The following is a 20,548-nucleotide window of genomic DNA, read 5'->3' on the forward strand; positions in this document are numbered from 1 at the left end:
ATTACATATGTAAGTGCTGCTAGCATGACTAAAAGTTGCACAAAATTTCTACTGTCTTTTTGGTGCCAGTTTACTTTAGCATCACAGTTCATCAAGAATGACAGCGATATATGGCAAACCTGAGAGATCTTCATGGCATTGTCATTGAAAGTCCCCAAGCTGGAGCACCGTGTAAGAAATACAGCAAACAGGCTGCCAGCAGCATCAAGCATCTCACAGGGGCTCTGTATTGGTGACACCAGGCATTTATCTAGAAGAGTCTACCTTTAAAATAACTATGAATATACATTTAAAGCGGATACAACTAGGGTGTTTATGTCTAATGCACTTTAGGTAAATTTACCTTTTATTTCTTATTTCTTCAAACAGTTTGAGAGTCCCTTTTTTCACTGTCTTCCTGTTCCCAAATTAAGTTTGCTGCCTCATAAATCTGGTGTTGACCACCAAGACAGGATCCCAGCGGAGGTTTGCTGAATACCAAAGGAGTTGCTCTGCCCAGTCTTCTGCATTCTGTTGATTTCCTCAATAGAAAGCAACCTCAAATTCGCAATTTTTATCCAAATTTTTTTTTTAAAGTTAGAAAAGGAGCAGAACCATCAGAAAAGATCAATGTAGAGATGCCAGAATATCTTTCAGAAGAGTTAATTTTTAGGAGAAGGAGCTGTATGGTCAAGTTTTCAAAATGTGAAAACAATTTGAAATATAACAAGGTCCTATAGCAAGTAAAATGTTTATTTCTTTAGCAATTTACTTGGTTTACAGTGCATGCACCTTCCATTTTAAATATCACTTTACTTACACCAACTCAGTATTCTGGCAAATGGTCAATATGTCAGGAAATGTCAGCTGGCATGAAAATTTTACTGTTGTATCTCTACTACACATGAAATGCATTACAGTGCAAACAAGCCAGCAGAACACAGGAATAAAGAATTTTGGCAAAGGTATACTTTTTATGTATTTGTAGTGAATACTCATTTCTTATGTTCTAAATTTCACCGAGCTTCAATTCTCAAGAGTTTCACTTCTTATTAAACAAAATAACTATTCTATATAGTCTTTTCCCATTAATGCTTAGAGCTAATGTTTCTTAGTGTAATATTTGGTTTATTTGTTAACCATGATTAATACAGAACAAATCAGGCAACGGTTCCATAGGTCTTGTTAATTGTTTAGGATATTTTTCTTAATATCATTAGAGAAGGATCTCTGTTCATTTCAATAGTAATGACTCTCTATTTATGTAGTCATCCAGAAACCATTATTAAAGTTAAAATATTTGCTCAAAATTGTCCAATATGTAAGTTTGGAGAATAATTCTAAAAGAGGCTTGCAGTAGAATGAATTTCTATTCTATGAAGGAGACAGAATTAAATGAAAATTATTAAGTACTAGCACTTAAATAAAATTGATGCCCCTGCTAGGCATTAAAGAAAATACTCTGTTTTCAGTAACAAGAATTCAAACCTTGCTACTGTTTCCTGAAAAAAAAAAAAAAAAAAAAAAATAAAAAATAAAAAAACCCCAAAAAATCCAAACTAACAATAACCAAAAATAACCCCAAATAAACACAAAGCCACAAAAAGCACATTTTTTTTTTTTTTAAATCTCATAATGTGAAAGGGTATTCTGCCTGTATTATACATGCTTGGCATTTCTTTGCCTCTTTTATTGTTATCAATAATACAGACATGGAAATGATTTTTGCTTTTTGAGGTGGTCAGTTTACACAAATTGAAACTACTGATTTTCATACGATTTAGCCTGTGGTCTAATTAATTACTACTTGGGAAACTGGCAATGAAATATATAAATACTATTATTGTATTCCTAGTTTTTATTTTGCAACATACTCTGGCTCTTATCTTTGACTCAGTTTTGAAGTGGGGCAGTAGTTGCAACATGCTTACCACCTCCTTCAGAATAAGTTTGTAGGCCATGATTTTATCGTTTTTTGAAGAATAAGATTCTGGTATGAACTTACAATTGAAAAAAATAACATTTGAGAAGTCTGATGAAAAACACTGTCTAGATTACAGATCCCAATGATACATAGAATTCAGCATAAATTCTAAATACCTTTCTCCTTACTGTTGAAGTATATAATACAAAATATAGACATTAATGGCCTCAGTGGTAGTGTGGGAAGTTTATTAATAAACTGGTGACTTGTACAACACAAAAGATCAGATTTTCTGTGGTAGAGCTAACAGATGGTTTAGAATTATTCTAGCTAAAAGCCATTCTATGAAGGTAATGCTGTAAAATCCTTGCAAACCATTAGCAATCACTTGCAGGTTCCTAGCTCTCTGCTCAACTATTTAACATGTCAGCTTGTTATGTCATATCTTGCCATTCAGGTGAGAAATCCAGAACAGCAGCTCTCTGCTAGCTATGTTTTGCTGTAATATTCCATAAGTTATTTTAATATTTACTATAAGCTTTCTGTCAAAAGGGAATGTTTCCTAATCAGGTAGCATATGGTAAAAAGCTCATTTTATCTTGACATCTCATACAAAAGATTTCACCTGTAATATGGCACTCAGTACACACATTACCAAATTCTTTTTCCACACCTTAAAAATTAATATATGTTTTTGTAAATTCAGGTATAATGACACTGTAGTTTTTCAGGAGAATAAGGGTGTTGCTGGGTTGTGGATTGCCTTCTACTTTGACTGCATTTCTGACTGTATGATTGTTTCACACAGGCTGCCCTTCAGTTTGAAGGGCTGACTATTCTTATTTAATTTTTCTCTTTTGATCTTACAGAAGCTCTTGCTTCTTCGCCTTGTTTCTAAAACATGGATCCAAGCTGTTGGCTGCTGTTTCTGTTAGACTGAACCCTACTACTTTCCTATTTGTTTTAGAAAACATTATGAAAGTTCCTTGCTCTCAGTAGAATACCCAGCACTGGAGTATTGACACCTGCAGGGATTTCGGCAAAATCCATTGTTACATCTGCTTCAAATGTTTCTAATTTCTCTTTAAGTTTTTCTCTATATTTTCTGTTCAACTTGCCTGCTGCATCCTGTTTTAGTACCACATATCGCTGAGTCATTCATCATTTTATTAACTTTCAAGGTCTGAACCAGGTTTTAATGAAAATAAATTTATTTTCAAAAAATAAAATAAAATATAAAATAAATAAAATAAAATAAAATAAAATAAAATAAAATAAAATAAAATAAAATAAAATAAATACCCAAACCCCTCACTTGTGGCTTTAGTACTCATCACTCCTTCCCAGAAGCAAAACAAAACCAAACCAAACAAAAAAATAAATACCTTGCTTTTTTTATATTTTGAGGGATAGATGCAAATTGTTCAGTAATTCAAAAATTCACGATAAACATGTGAAAAGACACTAGAATAAAAAGAAAGAAAAGAAAGGAGTCTTATTCGAGAAGACCAGAGTGCAACTTCTCCTGATTTACGTTCACATGATACAAATGAGTGTAATCCTTTTCATGCATCAGACACAATTTATGCATTAAGATGACCATTTTGCCAGCATCTTTTGTCACACACCTACTAATGCCAATTCTAAATACACTCTGTGTCCTTTCTTCAACTGCTGTGCTTCCTCTCTAACTTTGAAGAGAAAGTCATTCCATCCTCCTCATCAGTGTTTTTTTCTAACTTAACTGTCAATAGGTTGTCTAGAGTATCCTCCTCAAAATCCTTTAAGACAGTTTCTTTAATGGTTAATGTAAGCTTTTCTTTGCAGTATTCTGAGACTATGAATAATTCCCATATTTTGTTTAGGCTTTCATGCTGCAGAAAATTTAGAAGAATTTGAAAATATGGCTTTTGGCCTTCTTCTGTCATATTATCCAATAACTGCATCTGAGCTCAGCTGATATAAGCCAAATTTAAGCTGATGTATTGCTAGCAGTATTTCCAAGCCAGTTTTCTTTCTGCTGTCATTTTGACAGCATGCCACAAGCCTTTTTTGTACCACACCAGATCATGTGTGCAAGAACCCCCAAAAAAACAGTCACTAAATTAAGTAAAAGGAATGGAAATATATGACAATTTATTACTTACTTACCTACCAGTGTAATTGGGAAAAAGCAAAACTAAAAGGTATTTTGGGAACAAGGAGAACTACTGATGCTTAACTCAAATGCCAGAAATCATGCTATTGTCACGTAGACAGAACTGAATCCTCAGTCATTGGGTGAATAATCAGCTTTTTATTTCAGCATTTTTCTGCTATGTGAAAAATACTGGCCAACTATATAATTTTTGTAGTTTTACACAAGTAAAGCCAGAGCAAGCTATTGAGTTAGCGAAACTAATACCTTGTATCTCAGTTTCTTACGTTTGATCTAGTTCCATCTGTTTTCAGCCTAGAAATTCCTGCTTAATTGAAGGGCAGCTTTGAAAAGTAAGATGTCCAAACATAAGATATCTGAAAGAAGCAACTGGCAGAAATTGCTCATGGGAAGCTCACAGAAAGCTGTGGCTTATTTTACCCCTAAGGTACCTGCCTGGAATGGTCTATGACTATCTCCATATTTTTATTTCTTCCTCTAGATATTGGCAATTGAGCATCTGGAATTTTCCATGTTTACCACAACACCTTTCCTGCTATTCAAGAGCATAGTAAACATTATTATCATTCTGTCAGAGCCTTTTTACAGATAACAATTCACACAGTTTTCAGTGCAAGTTAACTAAGCCATAAGTTCATCCCAAGCTGACCTTTCACAGTTTTTCTGTTCAACAGTAGACAGGAGGTGTTGCCTCCTCATCCTGAGTGTACTAGCACATCATCCCACATTTTCTTCAGTTGAGTGTAATAAATTACTGGAAATTCCTACCATTTTCTGCTTTCTCATTGACAATTTTTCTACCTCTAAGGGTTCATGCGAAAACAATGCAAAGAAAATTGAGATAAAATACAAAGTAAAACCAGTAATTTCTATCTTCAAATAATTTGTGGTTCTATTGTGCTATGTTGTATAAAATATTTATTTAGGACTTTTAAGTAACACTGGTTCAATGTTCACTTTGGCAGTGCTTTTTATTTTTAATCTTTTTTTCTAGTTCAATATTTCAATAATATCTTCCTGTTTTGTCTTTTAGATTCCTGTCGCTGTGACACAGATAAGTTCAACCAACCACCCAGTGAAAGTGGGACTTTCAGATGCATTTGTGGTCGTGCACAGGATCCAGCAAATTCCCAGTATGTAGAATTGTAGTGGTGCTAATGGTTTGGCGGCTTAAAAATTAGTATAAGCTGATTTCATCAAGGATGACTAGCTGCATAACAACTTAGCTCATTTCAGCTCGTTAATGCAAGTGTAATTTTATTTGCTTGATAATTCCCAATATGGCTTTTCCTGTCATTGTTTCTTTTGAGCTGATAAATTAAGTAAATAAAATTAAATGTCCAGTCAAATAATTTCAAATTAAACTCTCAACTGGCTCAATTTGGTTTTCCATAAGATACTTTATCTGTCACATGCTTTCATATCCATAGTAAAGAAGAAGCAATCTGTTTAGAAAAACCGTGTGTATCCAAAAATATCTAGGCTGGAAGCTCTTGATACTTTATTCTGTATTTCAAATTCATGTACACATTTTAGTGAGAGGAAAAAAGAGGAGATGTAGTTATTAAATAACATCTTGAGCTCACATAGTCATGGCAGCAGTAGTGCAGGTGCATTTAGTTTTGTCTGGCTTCAGTTATACTTTGCATGGGTTCACTGAAAACAAATAGTAGGAGATCAAGTGTGACTTTCTCAATGTTCTAATATACTATGTACAGGGCCCTTTGAGGTTGTTTAGCCATTAGAGAATATGTTCACTTTTCAAGTCTACTGGGTTTACTTCTATATTTAGAGAAAATTTATTAAGATCAGTTTTAGATGAAGCCCTAATAACAGGGTGCAGATGGAAGGAGCTGTGCTTGAACCACTCTCCTAGGGCTGACTCCAGGCATATTCTCCTAAAGTGAACTCTGGCAGACCTGTGGTGCTCACAAGGACTGACCTGATCCAGCCCAGCTTTAAGACAGACAGCAGATGGGGCTGACACTGACAAAGCAAGTTCTATTGGCCTCTCAGCTCATCCTATCTCCTTGTCACATATAGTTTTTAAAATGAGGGCGAATCAATCCTATGTCTTACATTCCTGTCTTGGGGAATGTGGAATATTTCAGTATTGCCTGTTACTTGTGAGCTCAGAGTAGTGTGAAGGATGTAGCATGCCAAGATTTCACTTAAGAGAGAAGAAATTTGTTTCTGAAGTAAGGTAGGTAGTTGTGATGCGCCCGTGTTTGCATGGATTGGTTTTGAGTGTTTCAGAACAAACGAAACTAAGCAACAAATATCAGTAATGTGAGTGATATTTGCAAGTAAATCATCTGAATATTTCCGAATCTTCAATTTCAAAGAGCTCCAAACACGGATTTGGGGGAAATTAGGTTGATTGACTTATGCAAATGGTTTATGAGAATAGTCACAGAGAAATTCTATCCAAGAGATGCAACAGGATGATATCTTTTTATATCAGGCCTCCATAATAAAACAACACTAAAGGACTTGTATTAGATTTACATATTTTGTATGGAAAATATATAGTAGATGTGAGTCTTTATTCAAATCTGAGTGTTTCTTTTTGTAGAAATATTTCAAACACCTTGTTTTATTACCAGTAAATAATACTGGGTTTGATGGATGCAGAGTTACTTACTAGGATTCTGGTTTTAGCTTTTTTTTTTTTTTTTTCACATGGCAATTTCTGTTAACAGAAGTGAGACTATAATGTGGGTAAGGAGTATAAAATGTGCTACTGCTACAGCAGTTTTGAGAGCACTATTAATGTATTGCTGTTTACAATGCATTGCTTTTGCCCCTAACTACCAGTTCTGTGGATGGTGGTAATTCATGATTATTTTTGCTAGACTGCAGCTTACACTAGAGCTAATATTAATCAAGGGAACCATCATTTCACAGTAGATTTTCCTGAAGCAGAATTGTGTGCTCAATGAAATAGCTTTATATTGATGTTTACAGGCAATATAATAGCACCTTGACAGAACTGGTAAATAATGTTGGCCTATAGAAAGCCAGTATCAGATGCTCTTAAAATATGCATGTTCTTGAATTCTTGTTTTTCAGAGGTATTAAATCAACCATGGCTCTAGTCAATTACTGAAAAAGTGATATGACAGAATTGTTATTTTGCTTTATTTGTTGGCTTCTTAAGACAATGGAAGAATATAAATTGTTGTTTGACCCAAGAGAAGGCAGAGAAGTATAACTACTAGTTCTAGCTTCCCACTTTATCTAAGATTTTTCCATCAAAAGAACTCAGTCTCCCTTTAGGCTCATGGCTAGTTATTAAAAAAGAAAAAAAAAAAAAAAAAAGCCAAAATAATCCCCCTCAAACAATACAAATAAACCACCACAAACTCTACTGCTGCATGTTTGAGCTCTGTCTGTTCTTTCTGTATATATTGTGCATTTGAAAAGGAAAGGGACACTAAGAGCAACACAAACCTGTTTGGACAAATATATCCACTCAATTTTTAAAAATGCTGAAAATCTTTGGTGCCTTTTGTATGCTTAGTATTCTAAAATTTCAGTATAACAGACCTAGTTTATTAAAGTAATTTCAGAAGATTTAAAGCTAACTATCATATTTTTTCAGATGTACTGTCCAAAAGATTGGTAATAACTTTTTTAATACTTCTGAAAGGTGAGTTCAAAAGCCAGGCAAACCTATTTCATTCTGGGAAGAGAAAACATGCTTTTTGATCAGCCATTTCATTTCAGAAGTGTATTTTAATGAGTGCTGAAAAGTCTTGAAGAGCCAAGAGCTAAAAGGAATGATTTTCTGAACTTTTTTAAAAGGAGGAACTTGAGAATATCATACCTATTTTTATTAATATACTTCTTCATATAAAGACTTTGCTGTAATACTCCTTTTATCTGCCCCTAAAAGCACACAGGCACATACACTTGTTCACCTTATCTTTTAAGAGTTGGAGCATGGAGATGGGAGATTTTTGGCAGGTGACTTTATGCCTGTTTGGTTTTGGTTTTTTTAATATAAATATTTCCTTGATCTGCTACTACTTCTTGCTTATAGACCATGTCTTTATTTTCCACTTATATTATTGCAGATTAGCACTATTTTATCTTTTATATCTAGATATAGATATGCCTGTATATACTCTAGAAGTGTTTTGGAATGATTGGTGATATGTTAAGGGAAGTAAATTTCTGATCAACACCAAGGTTAACCTGATAATTCTGAGATTTATATGACAGCAAAATGGCAAACTAGGTCCTTTGATTAATTTCTGAGGAAAAGTTTCAGCTCTATCCAGGTAAACAAAATGAAGTTCCAGGCTCTGGAACTCTGCTTCTGATGTGTAATTCAGGGTGATCATCCTGATTTCTTTTGCTTCAGACAGGTTGAACACTTGCATACTAACTATTTTTCCTTTTGTAACACACACAGTGAGAAAGTTTCATGGATGTCTTCCAGCTAGAAACATAATTGCTGATAACAAAGCTGGGAGCTTTACATACTCCTGCAGCAAGACTTTTTTAAACACCTTCACTGCTTCAGGACCTTTGTTCCTTGCCCACCTGCTCCAACCAACTCCCTTTTATTTCTTGTTTATTTCTCTGCCATCCTTGTTATTCTGTTCTTGGTCCTTCCGTCAGTTGCCTGTGGTGTCCTTTGCTCTTCCTTCTGCAGACTCCCAAAATCTCTCTTTAACTTCATGATCATCTTTCTTTCCCTCCATTTTTCCTCTCATTCAGGGTTACTGTCAGTGCTCTTTCCTATTGTCTTTCAATTAACTTTTTGTTGTGCAAGAAGTAGAAATGAAAAAGCATTTCCTGCAACCCACTTTTGTGTTTTAGCAATGAAAACCCCACCAGAGACCCTTCCCATATTGTGTTTGTTTTCCACAAAACCATGAAATACACTGGGAAAAGAGAGAGTGCCAGATTCAGCACATCTACACAAGTGAATTACAGTCTTGCACTAAGAGATAATGGGTAGTAGGTCTGTCTCCACAATGAGACATACTTCTCTGTGATTTTGGCCTCTACTGTATTGGATGCAGCTCTTTTAGGAAATACATGCCTTGACAACTTAACATTTAATCACACTGAAATTATCAACAACACTGTGTACAGAAATAAAATTGTAGCTGAGCTATGTGTTAGTAATATTCCAGTTTCAGTGCAATTAGTGTCACTCAATATGTAGTGTAACTCAAGCATATAATTAAGTGACAACTCTGCATGTTATAAATGTTTACTCAAGATGTCTCACCACTTTGCTTACAGCAGTGAAGCCCCTGAAAGAACCTTAGGATTGCCTTCCTGAAGAGTAAAAGACCACTGGCCATTTATGCTCTGATATCTATTATATAAAGGTGCAGCACCACTTGGGAAATTAAGTCTGATTTCCTGCTGCCTTACTGGCCATGTTATCATTTACCTCTGTGCAAAATGGGCCCCAAAGTTATCACTCTAAAATCATAGTATTTATTCTTCTTTACACCAGTGAAACTAATCCCACAGAGCCAGCTGCTCCAGTCTGCGTGTTTGTCTGCTGGTCCAAAAAGGTTTATCAAGGCAGCTGGGTTCCTTGCACTAGATGTCTGATTCAGGAGCATGCTGTTGATCTTTGGTAGCATGACAATACTGCCAGGACTGGTACAAGTTGATCAAAGTTTAAAATATTCTCATAAGCAGCCACAGACAGATCTTAGAGTGAGGCAGTTTGGTGCGTGGTGAGATTAGGGAATGAAGCAAGTTTTTCACACCTAGATCCTATACCAGGAGCTCTATAGCTGGCAACAGATATTGGGGCAAATCTGGAAGGACATGGAGAGTTTCAGAGTAAATCATGTGTGGTAGGCACAGAGCATTATGGCAGAACAGCTCTTAGTACATTGTCCATACAGATACTTTCAGAGCCTACTTCACTGGTTTGCTTGTTCATAGATTTCAGGTGCAGCTCCCAGGTTTAAAAGGATATTGTTAGTAATTTTTAAGATAATGATAAAATTAATACAATTAGTGAATCTGAATTTTTATCTAGATTTAGATGTTTGTTATATTCAGAGGCGCAGTTGTGGGGGTGTTTGGATTTCAGGCATTGGTGTTTGGTCCCAGTGTCAGTACCTCAAGAATGAATTAGTTAATATTGATAAATTTAGCAATATAAAGCTGTTAAGAACAGATGCTTTGACATTCTGATTCCTTTACCTTTTGTGGTGACAGCACAGGTTTTATTCAGCCAGTGATGTTATACAACATCCCTGTCAAGCAAAGTCAGTGGCTGTATAACACAACAGCTGTGCCCCTCCCTTCTCTATGCCTTATATTTTCCACAAATTGATTGCAGCTTGTTGGATATGTTTCATAAATTGTTTACTTCAAATTGACTTCTGCATAATCAAATGAACCCTCTTACCATTTGTGTTTTCTCTATCAGCAAGACTTAAAACAGAAAGTAGAGCTGTATGAATTCATATGGCCTTGTTTAGCAGCTATTTCTGGGTATATGGCCTATCCAAATTCCCAAGAAATCTTTCACTGGAAAAGGTCTTTATTTGTGTGAACATATAATTTAAAAACTCAGAATGACTTCTCCAGTATTTTCACATTTCACTGTATTGCAGGTTTTAGCTGAGGAATGGTGTATGAGGAAAAGTAGTGATTATGTAATGGAAAAGATACAGAGAGATTCTGTATCTGTCAGACACATATTTAGGATAGTTTGTTATGAACTACTGACCCTGCAGACATGTTAAGAAATCATTGGTGCCCTCCTGGCCCTGCTCCCTCTCCACAGTACTCTCCCTATCGAGTACCTTTAGTCAAGTCTTGCAGTTCTGTTTCAAAGAATACTTATATATCGAATTATTTAGTTTAATGCTACTGTGATAAAACTACACAGAATTATTTTGTCACAGCAGAATCTTGCACATCCATAATTTACGAATCCATTGCTTAATCCCTTGAAAGAATTCTTTCAAATGACCTTCTGACCCCCATGTTATATCTCTCAGTCAATGAGAAATGTGTTCTTACCTCAAGTAGCTGGTGTTTTCTTCAGAGTTTTCTGCTGGGACTGTACCTTTGGCCTGTGTTCAAAGACAGCACAAGTACATGCCATGAAAACAAACCAAAAAACAGTCTGAACCATACTGCAAATTAAACCAAGTGTAAAAAAATACAGACAGTTATTAAAGAATATATTTAATGCTATACCATTTAGTTAAAAAGCATGTTTGAGAAACCCAGACTTGTAGAAATGTAAAATATTTTCATGACTAGGAGAACAATATATGCATATTTTCTGAAATTCAGAACTGGCAATGGTACTTCAAAAGCATACAAAACTCCTTCTCCTTTCTTCCCTTCCCTGCTAGACCTGATGTAACATTTCTTTATAGCAAAACACCTGCACTTGATGCTTAAATATTGATCTGTTACTACATCAAATTATTTCACTAATTCTTGTCATGTTAACATCTGTACTAAGGTATACATAAGCTCTTTGTGATTCTGCACTAGTACTTTTATGTTAAAGAGCTAAATAGCATGAGACAAAGAACAAATTCCACCTGAGTGAAATGCAATGTCTGTCCTGAGTTGAAGCAGGAGTGTGTGAAGAGGTTAGAGGGAAAGCATGAGGGCAGAGTATTCATTTTCCTGTTTATCCTGTTGAGCTTAGTTTTTTTAACCAATTTTGTAAAGGGAAACGAGCTCACAATTCAAAATAGAGAGAGAAAAGTACATTTTGAAGATATAAGCATGGCATGTTTAAATCATACTTTCAAAAGAATCTAGGCCTGCATGTTTTTCTAGCCTGGTAAGGCAGATACATTTGAATGCTCACGTTTCCAACCACCTGTCTGCAAGTATATACAAAGATGTTAGAAGGTGACTATGCAAATACCTCTCTGTAAGTTTCGTACATTAGATGCCTTATATGCATACTCACCCCCTGTGGTTGACTCAGTCATATTTCTGAAGAAAAAGATCAAATTTGAGTATCTCAGACAGTGGGATTTAATGGAATAAACAGTTATGCTGAAATATGCATTATTAGAATTTTTTTAATATAACACACTTAATTCTCTTAAAAGTAGTGTTTTTCAGAAATTTCATGCACTGGGTGAGGTAAAAGTGCCTCTGCCCTGAATCTCTGATTCTTAGTGAGTCTTTGGAAAGCCAGAAGCTCTTTATTTCTTGTAAGCCCTGTAAAGAACCTGTAAGGAAAGGTTCAGCATTAGCAGGATTATAGAATACTAGTCTGTACCAGTACTGATGAGGTGCAGTTCAAACAAAGTGTCGACACCCAGCATTTTAATTTATGTGTTCACATTCACTTGCTGCTTTTTTTTTTTTTTTTTTTTTTTTTTTTTTTTTTTTTTTTTTTTTGACAGAATGTTAAAAATTTTTTGTGGAAAAAAATTACAGCCTTCAGCACTGGCAGGAGCTCATTTTAAAGACATTTTACAATCACTCTGGTTGGGCTTTCAGGAGACTGACCATCCTGTAAGCATAAACCCCTTACAGCAGGCAAGAGATTTTCCCTATCCCAACACATAATTAGCTTAGTCTTGAAAACTCTTTCTGTCCAGTGGGTCTGAAGGACATGGCTAAGGCATTTATTGGGGTAAAGTTTGGCACCTGCCCATATCCATCTTTCAACTAGTCAGAATGACTTTGTAGGTAACACATAAAACTAGTTCAATTATAGGTTCATTTCATACTGAAAGAGAATTCTGCTGTCAGGAGGGTTGAAGCCATAGCAAAGCTTCAAATAAATTGCAAGAGGTGGTTGGCAATGATGCTGATTTGGAGCTAAATAGAATTGTTGTCTGTAAGTGAGATACTGCCTTTTTGTCCCTGAGAGCTAAAGAGGTAAGAGAGGGCAGAAAAGCTGCTTCCTCAAGCAACAAGGTGTGCCCTAATCCATACATGATTGGCAGCATAGAAGACCTCCAAAAACTGAGTTTGTGACTGTCTACAAGCCCCTTTTCTTCTCTTACATGAGACTAAGACTGGAATGGGTCATCTTTTAGTCCTTTGTATGTAACCCTTAATTCTTCTCTGGAATGATTGCAGAGGGTCAGTGATTGTATTTAGCTGATTTTAGTTAGTTTAGCAGACCTTCAAAAAGAACATAAATATGAAACCAGAACAGCAGAAAGCTGTCGTTTTTGAGTCAGATTGGTGTTGTGGGTTGTACTTTATTTTTCAAATATACAAGCCCACCAGTCTGTATTGCAACTGTATATATAAAATCTGGAATTTTCAGAACACATTACAGGATATTGTTCTGGGAAGTGGTGTGTGATATTTTCACGTTTATCTTGTGCATGGGTCTTCCAGTTGCTTGTGAGTTCAAAGCCCTTCGGAGCAGTACATTGAATATATTGAATTTCTGCTTTGAGAAACAGGTGCAGTCAGCCTGTGTAAAGATTGTGCATAACAGCTGTTTAGGAAGATTGTCTTCTTTAATATAATGTTATAATATGGAAATATACTTTAGTACACTTAGATGTGAGCCATCTTATAGCTAACAAATTTGATTAAACAATTAAATAAGTTTTGTCTGTACATTTTGGCAAGAACTGACAAAGTGAGCATATAAAGCATTTCTCTCAAATCTGTAAGCTGAGAAAGATGTCTAAGGAAAGCAAGTATTTGAAATACACCCTAAAATATCGGACAGTATACCCTCTAGAATTTCTGCCTAAATCAGTGACTAAGATACTTAAGAGCACACTCAGCATTTTCATAATTATTTGCCAGGAGAAATACCTTTTCTGTCAGCTCTGAGGGTTTCTCCACTGAAAAATTTTCTGTCTTTACATGTTATTTTGTGATATTCAAAGTTAAAAATATATTCTTGAGAAAAATAGTTGCCCTATGTGCACCTAAGGAACAGTGTGCATTCATTACATCCACTATTTTTCACAATCTAAAAACTGAAAAATAAGAAAATATGGTTTATTTTTTTCTTTCCTGATAGATGTCCGCAGAAGAACAATTTATGAATACCACAGGGTGGAGCTACAGATGTCAAAGATTACCAATCTCTCAGCTGTTGAAATGATACCACTTCCAAGTAAGTAAAACATTACATAAGCAGGAGCCAGGTCTAGAAAGCATCTATCTCCCTCTCCCTCCCAGCAACACATACACTGTTTCAAATATTTTGTTTTATCTGTGGACTTGGAATCACAGATTCATTTATCCTCTCCTAGATTCCCATATGGATGATACATTATCCAGTTCATCTTCATGTATCTCAAGTTAGTTTATAGGTACATAGCTCCCAGTAGGTTTTGAATGAAATTTGTGCCAAATCATTTTTTCAGAAGGATGATTATATTTTCTTTAAATACATTTCCTTGAGAAAAAAAAAAAAAAGAACAGTTTTCATGCTTGCAATGCAAACATGAATTCTTCTGTGTACTGTGCATCACATCACAAAGGCATATTCCCAAACAAATGGCTCCAAATATTTTGCAGTTCATCTGGCTCTTTTTTCCAAGGTAAAACTACATTGCTTAGAAATCTTGGGGTTTAAAATGCCAGCTGTACTACTGTAAAAAGAGTAGAAACATCTATTTTTCCTTTTTTAAAATTCAGTTATACTTTTTGCACATTTTTCTGTCACTCTTATTATCTGCTTATGTCTGAAAGTTAGCAACACCAAAGAACAGCCAGGGAAGAAAGAGATTTAGGGAATTACTTCATATTGAGCAAAAAGATAAAAAATTAGGAACGAAACTGAATGAACAGATGTGGAAGAAGGAGTACATTTACAAATGGAATACGAATGAATACCGCAGATGAAATGTACCTTTGTGTATGGAATTGTGCGATGCATTGTAACAGACTGAATTCAGGATCTTCTTTTAGACGTGGCTGAACCTGTTGACTTCCTAAATATATATAATCAGAAGATATATTCTTCTTGTGCGTTTTTTTATGTGAAACACATATGATACTAATGTAATTATTCGTGTTTTTCTACATCCCAGCTTGTCTCCAGTTTACCAGCTGTGGTCCCTGTGTCACTGCCCAGATTGGTTTCAACTGCAGCTGGTGCAGTAAACTCCAAAGGTAGAGAAAAAAATTTCTTTTCTTTTTTTGTGTGTGGGTATGGAGCTGTGCTCAAAGGCTATCCAAAACCATTGCCTACAGGTTATTCATCTTTAAAAGCTGTTACATTTGGGTTCATATATATGCATTCACATGAACATAAATCTCAAGTGTGATCGCTAGCAACTCATCATTGTCACATTTCACTTAACCAGTCAGGCAAGAATAGTCAAAACAGTTGACTCAGGAGTTAAGCCCTTGTTCTTATTTCTTCAGTTATACATTAAAATACCTTTGAAGTAGAAAAAGTAGAAGATACCATAATAAAAATCATATTTTCTCCCTACATCATTGGCTTCATCAAAAATAACTTAACCCCCTGGAGATGCAAAGTGTTAATGTAAAATCTTCCTGCTAACAGCAGGGAGACCAATACATCCAAACAGTCAGAGTACTTTCCTTTTTAACCTGTCATTACACTTAGTGGGTGCATTGGGTCTCCTCAGGCTCTCAGTGACACATGGACCAGGACAGTCAAGTCCATGGCAGGATGATTTAGACTGTGGAGCAGCTGAAGCACAGCCAGCAAAATGGAAACTCTGCAACTGCAGCTTTTCAAAAATTTTTTCAGTCACAGACCTTAATGATGAATTTAATGCCAGTTCTCTGAAAAAAAATGCAGTCTCATAATGGACATTCATTGTTGCTGTGCTCTTCAGCTCTAGTGATTAGGTTAGAAATACTTTGTATGAAACTGATGTATAATGAAACAAGAAAAGGTAACTAACATTCTAAAATAGTGGAATTTTTTGACACCATGTTGAAGAACTGGTAAATAGCTGAAGAACACAGTGCAGAAATAGGAAATTGGACTTATTTTTATAATGTTTTCTTAAGCTGCAACTCCAGTAGTAAGTCACTTAAAAAGTAACTCTATTCCCCATTTGTCTTGCAAAAACCTGTTTTTGTGGATTTAGAGCTAAGAGAAATCAAGTAATAGAAAGCATGCCAAATATATTCCAGAGTAATAATACTTCTAGAAGACTGTTCTAAGAAAGCATGAAGAGTTCTTGGTTGCCTTAGCCAATTCCTTGCTTTCAGCATTGCTTCATTCTCCTTCCATCAATAGATGCTGTAGCACCGAGTTTCTGTTGGCTTTGGTTTGAGCAAGGCCTGTTGCTTTGTGGCCAGTGTTCTCATTTTTGCTTGGATAAACTCACTTATATTTTAAAATCCAAATCTCTTGCAAAGAACAGGTGCAGAAACCTTCAGATCCTTTTTGTTTCCCTCTAGTTTCCAAACACCTGAGTTTCCTGAGTTCTGAAATTGATGAGAAGTATGTTTTGCTCACTGACGCACAAATTCACTGCAGAAATCTAAGTTTTATCCTTCACCTTTAGCAGAAGCAGAGCCAGACATGTAGCCACACTGTGTTTCCTTCTGCTCATTTTTGGCTGTCCCCTCACAACTGGCAAAGTGTAATTTACTGCTGAAAAATGCAGTCTGAACACATCTATTTCTATTCAATTAACGTTTGAATGAAGAAAACCTTGCTTTATGTTTTGCATGTGGAGATCAAAGATGAGCCCACTGTGAGGTAGTCCTGCACTGTTTCCCAAAACCAGCTGTCTCCACTCTGCAGCATGGTTGTGCTTTTGAGAAGATACAGCAGGTATACTGAGTAGTTTTATTGCTATTAATTAAGCCATTACTGACAGTACTGAGACTGCCACTTCATGCAGGTTGTCTTTGGGCATTGTTTGACCACTAGCAAAAGCAGGAACTGGAGAGGATTCCTTAGAAAAAGTATGTATACTGAAAAGGAAACTAAGAATATGCTTCTACATGGGAATTTCAGTAGCATTAAAAAAATCATACCATTCAATTTTATATGTCAGGATGAGCAATATTCATTTAGGTTTTAGAAAATGGAGAATTGTGTACGGAGTCATAAAATAGCTCAGAATGGAAAAGGTCATCTAGACTAACCTCCCACTCAAAGCAGAGCCAGCTGTGAGATCAGACCGGTTTCTTCGTGACTTTCTTCATCTAGGACTTGACCACAGAGGCTGTGGTCCACTCCCCAGAACACCTGATACAGGATTTTACACCTAATCTGTTTGTTTGCTGTTTCCTCTGGAAACATGGCTTTGATTGATGTCTGCTTCAGGCCTCATTGTCTTTCTTGGCCACTCATCTCCAGTTTCTGTAATGAGCAATTTCAATTATTTCATCTCTATGAGAAATAGATCTGAAATAAAAAAAGGTTTAATATTTTGTGGAAAGAGGCAACTTGCTTTCCAAAATGTGAAAACTGAATATTTATTTTGTTACACTGAAGGATTATTGGGATGAGGAATCATTCTATCTCAGCTTTGAAAATTTTCTACCAGTTCTGCACACTTTCTCTGGACTTCTAGTCTAGTGCCTCTCTCTTTACCTTGCATTTTCTCAGCATGTCTAATCATTTTCAAGATAGAAAAAATGAAAAAAAATCTTATTCCATTCTCAGTGGCAATGTCTTGTTCAGAGACGAGTGCTCAGAATCATTTGCTTCAGTACCACATTGTTGTTTTGTTCCCCTCAAAAATAAATTTGCTGTGTTAAAACATTCTTTTTGCATGCAATAAAGAAGCATGCCCTCAACAGGAAAATCTAATAGCCTGGTTAAAAATCATAAAGGATGGAAAGTTTTTCATTCCTACCTCGCAGTCCTTCAGCTTTTTCTGTATGTCACTGCTCTTCACTCACTAGCCTTGTAAATCAATGGAGACTTTTATCTCCTGTTATGATATACATTGTTCTGCTGCAGTAGGATAAAATCAGACTGGAAAAACCAAGGGCAAATAATTCCATGAGGTATTGGCTTAGACATTTCCGAAGTGCCTAAAGGATGAAGAAATTAATATTTACAGTCCTCTTTCAAATGTGTCCTCATAGGGTTTTTTGAAGTAGGAGGAATGCTTAGGAGCAATGCCTGAGTAATGCTTCTCAGTTGCAAATCTGACTGGACACACTGGTCCAAGAGATTAGGAGCCAAGACTGCCTCTCCTGTCTGTAGGCAAATCCCAGCATGGGGAAGCCAATTAGCCTTTGCTGAAAAAGCCTGAAGAAGGCTTTGAACTGGCAGTGATGCGTTTTCAATGTGTCAATAATCTCCCGACAGACCTAGCAGTCAGATTTGTGCAGAGGGAGAATTCCTGTTTGCTTCTGAGGGCACTGATAGGTAGTGAGGGTCAGATACACCTGGAACACAGAGATGTTCTTTCCATGGTGCCACAGTAGTACTTTGATGCTCTAAAATGAGATATTCTCAAGCAGACAGACTTCCATGTGGTTAACAAGCCTACACATATCCATTGGGAAACAACCTTTCTTCTCAGGTACTTGTTTCCCCATTTAGCCAGTGAAACATTACTACCAGGAACACTATCTTGCATTTCATTTTTTTCCTTGCATTAGATTTAATCCACATATTGAATCATTCACACAGCAAAGTACAGTTTGGAGGGGGAGGAACCCCAAAACAATGTAAAACTTTTAACTGCACAAGGAAAACTGACCAGTGGGACCATTGCAGAAAAACTTTACTCCCCCATGTGGGCAATCTGTGTTGGAATGAAAATAGCTTTATCCTACAACAGTGGGTTGTTTCCTACCAGTGACTTCAACACAGCTGCTGTGCAACTTGTGCAACGGTTGGAGAGGCAAGTTCATTTTGGATGTGACTGAGGGCTGAATCCTCTATTCCTGCACTCTCTACAAGCCTAAATCACCACTAGTTCTTTCATAGGGGGTCATCAAACTATCCAGTCTGAAATCCAATACGATGTGTGTCACACAACTTTTTCATGACTGAAGCAAAGGCACATCATTTTCCTTTGACTTCAGCAGATGGAGGATCCCCCTAGGAGCTAATTTCTGTTGGAACTATGTATATTTCATAACTGTTTCACAAGTAAAACTCTTCAAAAGGAGATTAACTATAAATATGTAAGCTAAGATGGTATTCTAACTTTCTCCAACACAAGTATCCATGTCTATAAAATGCCTGAAACACTTTAGCATCTGTCCCATAGTGGTCTCCAGTGGCTGAAACATGGATCATTTGCCCTTCATTATCTCTAACTTCCTGACATGTAAAAATTGGGAGAATTCGTTAATGTTAGATTTGTTTATATCATCTTCATATGCATCTGAAAATGTTTATATACTCTGGGCATTTGGTATAGCCTGCACATTAGAGATGTCATTTTCTAGAAAAGTTTTGGAAGCTTTAAGACCACCTTGCTGTTATTTTATAGCTTCAGTTTGTAAAACTTGCTTGCATATACTGAAATAGTGAGTTCCCTTGAAAATATTTGAAGTTAATTGTCCAATAAATAAAGATTCCCTAGATATTGATGTTATTACTTTGATAAACTTCAGGAAAGTCTTAGATTTGGGCAGTGAAATGAAACTGATTTTTCAGAGCACTTTCTTGCAATCTGTGCATGCTGGAGACCCAGGCTATGAATGTCTCATGCTTCACTTCATCAATTCAGGATAAAAGCATCTCCCAGTACCTGCAACATCAGCCAGGTTTGGTGTGGTGCCATCACCCCTACACTGAAGATAGGGAGCTGGAGGGCTGTAGTACTAAGGGCAGGAGCTGCACACATTTTAGATTATAGCTTTACTCAGCTGTCAATGTTGGAACATATATTCAAATTTTTAATCCTCAAAACAGTCTGCCTTATGCCAAGGGTACCCAAAAGGCAAACAGCTGGATCCACAAGGATGCTTTGCTGGCAGACTCACTTAGGTTTTCAAGGGAAGTTACACAGAATAGGAGAGCAGTACTAAAAGCAGCTTTTTACCAAATTCTGACCTTTTGTATCTAGGACCAAAAAATCTCTAAAGGTCCAACACTTTGTATGAGAAAAAAATCTTCAGATGACTCTAAGCAGGGCTGAGCAGTGAAATCCCCATGGGAACTCCATGAAGCTTCTCTACTCAGTAAGAGTGACACTGCCTTGACACAACAGTCTGTCAGTGATCAGAGAACCCCCAGAAGCATAGGAGATAAGTGAACATTGGCCCTCCAAAAACAAATCACCCCTGAAGAATAGCCCATTAGTTGTGGAGGTGTGTAAGCCTGAGTACTTCCTTGCATGTCTCCAGCTCAGACCAGCTCCACTACCCTCAGTCACTGGCTGCCTGGAGACTCAGGATTAGCTCCTGACGCCGCTCTCCAGGCAGCCCTGCTGGGGACTTTCCTTGGTCTGAAAAGAAGTGAGATTTTGCACTCTTATCCTTAAGAGTCTTTGTTTTCCAGAGTATGCATTGAATAATGTGGTTTGAAGTCATACCAGTTTATGGTATTGACCCATAGAGTGCAAACCTCAAGTTTGAAAAGTGCCCTGAAAGAGACTGTACAAATTCCAGGACTGAGT

General features: G+C 36.4%; 1 protein-coding gene across 1 annotated transcript in view; it reads left to right on the forward strand.

The window, feature by feature from the left end:
- PLXDC2 (plexin domain containing 2) overlaps nucleotides 1-20,548 on the forward strand; it is a 253,379-nt gene that overhangs the window by 185,016 nt on the left and 47,815 nt on the right. Inside the window, exons 7-9 of the mRNA XM_068212586.1 lie at nucleotides 5,095-5,194; nucleotides 14,035-14,130; nucleotides 15,053-15,134. Coding sequence (XP_068068687.1) covers nucleotides 5,095-5,194; nucleotides 14,035-14,130; nucleotides 15,053-15,134 — 278 coding nt within the window. The remainder of the gene's footprint in view (nucleotides 1-5,094; nucleotides 5,195-14,034; nucleotides 14,131-15,052; nucleotides 15,135-20,548) is intronic.

This window comes from Anomalospiza imberbis, chromosome 1, assembly GCF_031753505.1.
Source record: "Anomalospiza imberbis isolate Cuckoo-Finch-1a 21T00152 chromosome 1, ASM3175350v1, whole genome shotgun sequence".
Classification (NCBI taxonomy): domain Eukaryota; kingdom Metazoa; phylum Chordata; class Aves; order Passeriformes; family Viduidae; genus Anomalospiza; species Anomalospiza imberbis.